General features: G+C 33.8%; 1 protein-coding gene across 1 annotated transcript in view; it reads right to left on the reverse strand.

Moving 5' to 3' along the window:
• LOC105627750 overlaps positions 1 to 9,235 on the reverse strand; it is a 111,576-nt gene that overhangs the window by 78,539 nt on the left and 23,802 nt on the right. Inside the window, exon 10 of the mRNA XM_012209029.1 lies at positions 6,778 to 6,783. Within this exon, the coding sequence (XP_012064419.1) occupies positions 6,778 to 6,783 (6 nt within the window). The remainder of the gene's footprint in view (positions 1 to 6,777; positions 6,784 to 9,235) is intronic.

A 9,235-nucleotide genomic window follows, 5' to 3' on the forward strand; every position in this document is an offset into this window, starting at 1 on the left:
AGGAGGAGGAGGAGGAGGNGNGNGCGAGAGAGAGAGGGGGGAAGGGGTTTTTTTATTTTTCATGAATTTTATGTTTTTCTCTGATACAAATGATTTATCGTGTCTTTAGAATTTTCAGTTTACCAACATATAAATATTACCAACGTATAAAAACAAATATGTTCAAGTAAAAAGAAAATGTTCAAAATTTATTGACATATAACTGTATCTAACAATATTAATGCATTGACTATGTCATGAGATTATGAGCGATATTTTATAATCTATTTTTATTTTAAAATCATCTCAAGTAACGTCTTAACATGCTATGTGACTTGATTTATAACCTCTTGAAACTGTACTTAAGACGGTCTTAAATATAAAATCTGAGTATGAATACCGGCTATGACTATGATCAGGTGTCACATATATAAAAATTAAAGGAAAAGAAACAGTGTTTATCTGATCTGATATGCGTGCGTTTAACTCTACACTTACCGTTACGATCTCAAATCTTTCTATGGCACGTGTAGGTATTGCTGACGAAGCCGATGTTGTTATCGTAAGTAACGCGGTCATATAATCCTTATTAGACATGAATCCCGATCGGCTACATTGTTTTCACTTAAATATACTAGTTGGCCATTGATGCATATGTCATGAAAGAGCTAAATGATATAGTATATAATATACAGATTTATATTATACATTATATATATCTCGATATAGTCTTCTAAAGAGTGTAACGATTAAGAATTTTCTGAGATGATGTTAAAATAAAAATACTAATATAAAAATGTTGATATTATAATAATTTTTTAATTATAAGCACTTAAAGTTAACGAATCATACCATTTATAATTTATGTGTTCAGTATATGTGATACAATGCAAAGTGTTAAAAGCAAAAATTAATTGTCTTCTTATTAACAGCAATGTAAAGATTATACAGCTAACGGAAGTAATTCGTTACTTGTAACGAAGTTACAGTTACAAATTATTTTTCTGGTAACTTTACTGGCATTATTTTTTTTCTTTTGTAACGAATTTTACAGTTTCTTTTATCATTACTTTGCACACAAGCCACTTACATTGTAAAAAAATTTTTTTACAATAATAGATATAAAATAGATTACATGATTAGTCCCATATATATAAAAAGTTATGCAATTTTACAGAAATTATGTAAGTTCATTAAAATTATATAAATTTTAATGTGTAAATATATCTTATTTTATGTTGAAAATAGCAGGGTATTTTGAATATTTTCTGTAATTATCCAAATTTTAATAATATTACGTAATATAAGAAATTTTTCGTGTATTGCTGTTAAATGTATATATAGTGCGAAATAATATATAGTGCGAAATGTATTGTCATATTATCGTTCCTGTACACATTATAATTATGCTTCCACAATCTTAGTTACAAACCAAGAAATTATTTTTATTTGCAAATTGTAAATTTACAAACGTTGTGGACGTTTACTATTATAGTGGGTCTCAAAATTATCCATACACTATAATAATTGTCATTTTACACAACAATTTTTTACAGTGCATAGCGTTTGAGATTAGAGAAGCCTCTAGACTTGTTTGCTGTGATTGGCGGTTGTAAATTTAAGAAAAAATAATGGAAAAGTAATGAAAAGTTACTTTCTCAAGTAACAGCAATTGTAACGAGTAACTTGTTACTTTTAAAAATCGGTAATTAGTAACGGTAACTTGTTACTTTTTCTACTCGGTAACGAGTAACTTGTTACTTTTAAAAAGTAACTTTCCATTCCCTGAAATTATATATACAAAAATAAAATTATTAATATTTCTAATTACTGATATTCATTATATTAAAAAAAATTTTCGACCTTATATGATATTAGGATTTTCGTTTCAAAATGATCTTAGGATCTCCTTTCAAGTGTTATTATGATCTTTATAGTATATACACTCTGCATATACAGAATATAATTAAATAAGATAATAAATTTCGCAATCAAGCTTCCCATATCAAGATACGAAAAGAGTTTATTGGGATACAGATCACTGTTATTGAGATACAACTCAAAATGTTTTTTAAATAACTGGGAAAATAAGAAAGTAATATTTATTATTATTTATTATTATTTAATATTATTTATTTTCAATTTTTACTCTCTAAATCTAAATCAGTGATATCAATTCTAAGTACTGATAATCAGTGAATGAAATCCCTAACTTAGCTAACCTTTATTATGTGATTTAACTAATCTTATTTTAGTGCATAATTTAATGAATATAGAATCGGAAGATTGAAATTAATGCAAATATCAGTATTTCAACTGTATAATGCTCGAACTTTCTTTCTTTTTTAGTTGAATTTTACCAGTTGATTTATATCCAGTGCCAAGTATGCTATTGGGTTAGTCAATAATCACAATTAGTGATTATTGATTAATTTAAATTTAAACAGTAATTATAACAAATGTTTGAAGTGTCTTCTATTTAATTTAATACACTCTTGGACACGGAGCAATTATATATTGCTGACGAAACTGATGTCGTAGACGTAACACGGTCATATAATCCTTATTAGAAACATGAATCTCGATCGATTAGATGTTGAAATTGTTTTCATTTAAATATAACAGTTGGCCGTCGATATGTCACGAAAGAGCTAAATGCGGATATAGTATATAATATATAGAGACAATTATAAATAGTGTCATCAAATAAGATACGTTGGCGTAGCATATTTTCAATGACAATTAGAACTTCATAAATTAAAGATTTTAAGGCCGGTATTCATAGTCAGGTCTTATATTCAAGATCGTCTTAAGTTCGTCTTGAAATGTCACGAATCAATCAGAGAGCTGCATTAATGCCGCATTAAGTAATGTATTAAGACATTACTTAAGACGATCTTGAAATCAACTATGAATATTAGCTTAAGTGTCTCCAAATAAAAACCTAGAGAAATTAGATCGGTGATTAGCAGATAATACTGAAACTTATTGAGCTATATCTCAGTAATAGACTCGATCACTAAATCTTAATATTTTCTGATAAAAATTTAAGGGTGTTCTCTTGGTACGAAATGGAAATTTTTCAGTTAAGAGGTCGATTAAACAATTTTTTTCCATGTCAATTTAATACACATACACGTACGCACGCACGCACACACGCACGCATATACACATTCATTAAATTGATATGAAAAAAAATTTTTCTTAATATATAAAAAAATTATACTCTATATATATATATATATATATATATATATATATATATGTATGTGTGTACGTTATGTACTACTATATATATATATATATATATATATATATATATATAAAACGTTTTCCACCGTCCATTACAAGAATTGCTTGGCCTGACTGGTATTTATGTCCTGCGTCCTCCCGATTTGGAGGACGGGCGTTTTCACGCTTATCTTTGAGCGAGTGTATGTAGGATAATTGGCGGTTGCTGTGTGTGAATCAATGGCTGCGTTCAGCGGATTCAACAGTTGAATGAGCGTTCGCTGTTATTAAGTATTCTTTCAGATCTAAAATGCTGATAGGATGATCTATAAAAGAATACACCATTAACGAATGTTCACTCAACTGTTGAGTTCGCTGAACACAGTCATTGAGTGTTGTTTCATTACTTCACCTGGTAGCATGGAAAAAAATGGAGGATACAAATCGGAGATTGTGTTGATCGAAGGAAGTGCCACTTAAAAGAGCGGTAATACAAAGATGATAAATTTTCTCAATTAATGTTCTTTTATAATCTTGTCATCCTGTTGGATACTAATCATGTAACTTTTTCTTTAGAGAAGAAACGTGAAAAGTGAAAATTTTTATGTATGTATTGGATCAGTGCAAAAGTTCGTGCCCGATTTATTATTCAAAGTTCAAACAGCTGCAATTTTGTTAAAAATAAACGAAATTTAAATTTAAAGAAAGGATTTTAAAGCTTGAAATCTCTACTTTCGAATGGTTACTATATTTTTTGAGTTTATGTGCGTTTTGTAATTTTTACATAGAAAACTACGAGTTGAAAAAAATTTGAATGAAAAATTTTCTTTTCACTTTGTAGGTCTGTAGCATGAAAAATTTTCTTTTCACTTTGTAGGTCTGTAGCATGCCCAAAAAAATTTGAGAAAATTTTTGACTTTCTATTATAAAAGCTTGAAACTTTCCCTACAAAATCGATTTTTAAAAATATTTCTATGATTTTTTGTTACTGAGTTGTTGTGAATTCAATAAAATGAATATTTTGACTTTCATGAAACAAAGAGCACATTGTAGAATAGGCTTAAGACTTAAGCAGTAAGGTAATCAACATATTGGATATTTGCTACTGCTTATGTTATGGTCTTATGATCTTTAATGATTGGTCGATTCGCTTAAGTCTTATGTCTTAAATTTTTTTATGTACCATGGCCTTTACGTAAATGGAACTTAACATTTTTTGGATGCGAATGACGTTTGAGGCGGAGGCGTTTCTAGTTCGTATTGAGGAGAGGCGTGAATTGCTCTTCTTTAGTGATCAAGATTTTTTTCGAGGTTTTTTTTATAATACTTTTCGAGTACCATGTTTTACTGGTTTCGCATTCGACGTTCGGAATGGCAAACGTGGGATCAATTTGTTGTTCGCGTGGCGAAAATGTTTCGACGATCCCGACATTCAATATGCGCTTCGAGATGAAATTTTACGTCGTACGCAGGAAGGGCAATAGAGCATTTGTTTGAATGCAAATTAAATAATCTGCAATCGAATCGGTTGCAGATTATTTAATTTGCATTCAAACTTTTTTGATCGCTTGAGTCCATGGGGTTTAAATCCGCTATGGAATGAAATAATTAAATCACGCGTATAAAATGCTGCCCACGACTCCTCCCAAATAGCTCTTCGTCGAGACGAGTTTCATGATGAGTTTGCAACTCTTACAAGGGATGTAGCGAGAAATTACCATTTGTTTACTTCCGAATTTAGTATATCGTGTTTCGTATATCGTGGGAATAGAATTTCTATGCGCGTACGGTATTAGTATTTAGATTTTGTGTCTTCAGAATGGTATTTTGCGAATTTCCTAAGGAAGCGACATCTTTTCAAGAATATTAAGGAAAATAGCATGAGTACTTGTTGTGAACTTTCAGTATTAACCTCCGATCAAGAGGAATGTTTAAAGAATTTTCTAGAAGTTAAAATATCGAGAGGCATCGGAAATCCTGGTGTCAATTCTCTTACGGAATATAAAATAGAAGGCAGAACGCATCTATCAAATAGCATTGCTATTTAGTTTTTCGCTTAAAGTTCAGGAAGCCATGTGAGAAGGTTGATAAGATATTACAGCCGAAATAATAGAGCCATTGTTTAGTTAGTGAATGGTCGAATCGTATCATACTGATTAAAAAGACTAATGGAAAATATCGGTTTTGTTTAGATTTTCTAAACAAAATAAATGGTATTTCGAAAAAGGATATGAATCAGTTCACCTAATATGGTATTATAGATAAATTACGATCTGTTCAATTCTGTTATATTTCGATGATAGATCTGAGCCAGGCGTACTTTCAAATACTATTGGCAAGAGATGGTTGTAAAATACTGCGTTTAATCTTCCGGATAAAGAATTTTACTATTTTACACGAATGCTGTACAGAAATGCTTTACCGGAACGCTCGCGACTTTTCAGCGGCTCTTAGATAAATTAATCGGACTGGAGATGAAATTCCATGCGTTTGCGTATCTGAACGACAGTTATTAGTTATTGTAATACTTTCAAGGAGCATTTAGAATGGCTTGAACGTGTTTGGATAAAATCTTTGCTGTTGATCTTATTACAAATCCTGAGAAGTGAATTTCGTTCACAAGTTCATTATCTGGGATTTACAATACAGAGAGAGGATTTAACTATCAATTCAGAAAAAACAACCAATCCTAGAATATCCAGTTCTATACAACCTTGCGAAGATTTTTGGGCATGTTGTTCTGGTACCTTCGTTTTATTTCGCAATTCGCTATCGTTAACGAACTTTTTAGCGATTAGTGAAAAAAATCAATGTTATGAAGGTGGGAGGGGAGGAAGGGACAAAATCACGCCTTTGAGCAAATTCGTGCGAAACTGGTCCGATGTTATCGTGTCCCGATCGTTCTATTCGTCTTGCAGACTGACGCCAATCCGGAGTTCCGTTGGTATCGATGCTGTCTTAATGCAGACTATCGATTGCGTAGAAAATATCGCGTTTGCGAATCGCGCGCTTTCAGACGCAGAAAAGAAATATTCTGTTATCGAACAGAAGTGTTTAGCGATCGTTTAGGCGATACAGAAATTTCGAGTATATTTAGAGGGGTGTAGATTCCTGATAGTGAACACAGTAGCTTACGTTGGCTTCATCATCTGAAAAATCCAATTGGCCGATTAGCACGTTGGGTGTTAGAATTACTAGAATATGATTACGAAATTATATATCAAAAAGATGCATAACATTATGTGCCGGATGCGTTATCGCGTACATTCTAGAACGACACTGGATGGCGAAATTATTACTCTTTCTTTAGTAGTTATTGCAAACGCAGAAATTTTTGATAACGACTGATCTTTGGTCCCGTAAATTTTTTCGCGAGGTTTCGGAGAAGACTACATTGTTTATAAATTGGAAAATAATAGATGAGTAATTACATATTACTTAAAACCGATAGTAGAGGATCTCGAGACCGCTGAAAACTCGGTGTTGCCGCATGAAATGAGAATAGAGGCTCTAAGCGAATTTCACAATGAGCCACTGGCAATCTCGATATTGATAAAATCTATCAACTTAGATCTTTCATATTTCAAATTGGCCGAATATTCCGTGATGTAGCGAAGTCCGCGCGTGTGATATATGTCAGCGTACAAAAGTAGAGCAAGCTAGATAGAACTTAGAGGTCAAAAGATTGCGGAGAGTTATTGTAATCATCGATACAATGGATCCATCATTGCATAGTAAATAGATTTCGTATATGTTCTAATAATACAAAACTTATTTACAAAGTAAGTTGAATGTTCCATACTGAGGCGGCAAACGGCAAAATGCGAAGCTTTGGAAGATCTTGTCGTTGATCATTTCGCATTGGGGTACGCCGAGATTTTTGCTGATGAATAATGATACGGAATTCGTTAATAAATTCGTATGAGCATTCGCCGCAGAACATGATATTAGTTATATAACCGTTCCGCCATATCATTCGCAAGCCAACCCGATCGAGAGGATAAATCGTGTATTCAAAACAATTTTCATAGCCTTCCTAGATCGTAATCATTGCGAGTGGGAATGCTCATTTGAAGAATTTCCGTTTCGCGTATAATACCGCACATTATTCGTCGGTCTGCAGCTCACCTAGTTTTCTGAATTTAGGTCACGAGTTAGAGCCAGTACACTCGTCGACGATGTCAGGGAGTGACCGAAAAGTGAAACTGCGAAACACTGCGAAGTGGGAGGAACGCTTATCATTCATGGCTCATAATATCACCACCAAACTGTCATCGAAGTTCCAGGATCTCGTCAAAGTTAAAATTCTTTCTTTTGTGAGCTTGTAAATTTCGATAATACCTGCTGGAAAGATATACATTAAAGATCTTAAATCATATCACATCCCGTGATCTTGTCTAATCTTAAATTAATGCCCGTAGCTACCGAAATCGTTTGAGAAACTATCTGAAGGAAACCTGGGAGGACTTTTGGCGGCGTTACCGCCAGACTCTGAGACGGCTGGAAGGCGAAATTCCCGGATTTTGGAAGGAACTTTTGTACGCGGTCCGTTTTCGCGACAGCCATTACCTGGGGCGCCCAAGTGCGGGAGGCCCGCGATGCGAGATGCGGAAATACAGGCCGAAGTCCCAGGAAGAGCGGTGGTCATGGATCGGGGTATACGAGCGGCTCCTACAAACTACAGACAAACTTACCACGCAAACGTTCGCGATTGACAAGGGGGTAACCGTCCAGACGGATCCTGTCATCGCCGTGGAATCCAACCTGGAGGAGTAGCGGGAAAAGCGTCAGATCGAAAGAGCTGAGAAGCGTCTAGTTATCCTTCGCATGGAAATTGTGAATTCATGGGGTATCGCTATTCCCAATGCTTTGAGCCCAGGGACCGCCTCTTCTGTTACGGATGTGATCAGCAGGGAGTTACCCTACGAGATTGTGAGAGATGTCGGGAAGCCTGGAAGCGTATAGGATCTTATCGACCAGAGTAAGAGCCCTCGAGGGAGGAAGGACATCCCAATAACAGCTACCAGAAACTATGTTATCGACTCTTAAAAGACTTTCTATTTTATTTTATATCTATTAAAACGTCGATAAGCCAATTTTCGTTTGTTCCTTTCAGGCTTTTTTTATCCGAGCGTTCCTCTGATCTATGAGCAACTGTTGATCTCTCCTCTCATGTGATGTGGCGTTCTTTCTCTGGATGATTGGGTGATAGGAGTAGTGTTTCTTTTCCACTTTTCTAGTGATACTTTCTGAAGAATTGGACTGGTTGTGTGACCAAGGGGGTTGCGGGGCCAAGGTTATTTCATAGAGACAGGAAAATCTTTCTTTCGTATTTTCTTTTGGACTTTAGCCTGGCGATATCGTTTCCCGTTGAATATTTCAGGAAAGGAAAGAATATCGAGTAAGGGAAACAAGTTTTTTTGAGTTGCACTTTGCGATCTTATGCGTCTTTGAGAGTACAGAGCTATTATAGAGCAAAAATTTTTATTTAAGTTGCATTTTGAAAGTTATATAGCTTTGACAATATTTGAGTGTATTTGAGCGTATCTGAGAATATGGGAGAATCGCGAGTAAAAACTCTTTACAGGATATAAGCTCGGCGCAGCGAAATGTGTTAGTAGGGTTACCGTTGACTAACCAAAATCTTTTTGGAATCTCTACTGTTTTGAGCATTTCGTTTGTTTAGATTAAATTCTGAAGAATTTTTTGAAGAGGTTGAACGCGGCCGATTAGAGAACTAATTAATTAAGTAATTTCCGCAACTCGTTCGTGACATTCCGCCAGGCAACTATCGGTTGAAAATTGGTGGCTATTGACGTTGTAGCTAAGACTTTCTCGATCCTTTCTAGGGAAGGGGAAATTGTAATGTGACATTCAAATATTATTATGTTCAAGTATTATTATGTTTATCCAAAAGTAATAATAATAGGCTCAAGAGATTAAATCTAATGTATAATATAATTATGTGTATAATAATGATATATATATATATATATATATATATATATATATATATATATATATA

Source organism: Atta cephalotes, assembly GCF_000143395.1.
Source record: "Atta cephalotes unplaced genomic scaffold scaffold00010, whole genome shotgun sequence".
NCBI lineage: Eukaryota > Metazoa > Arthropoda > Insecta > Hymenoptera > Formicidae > Atta > Atta cephalotes.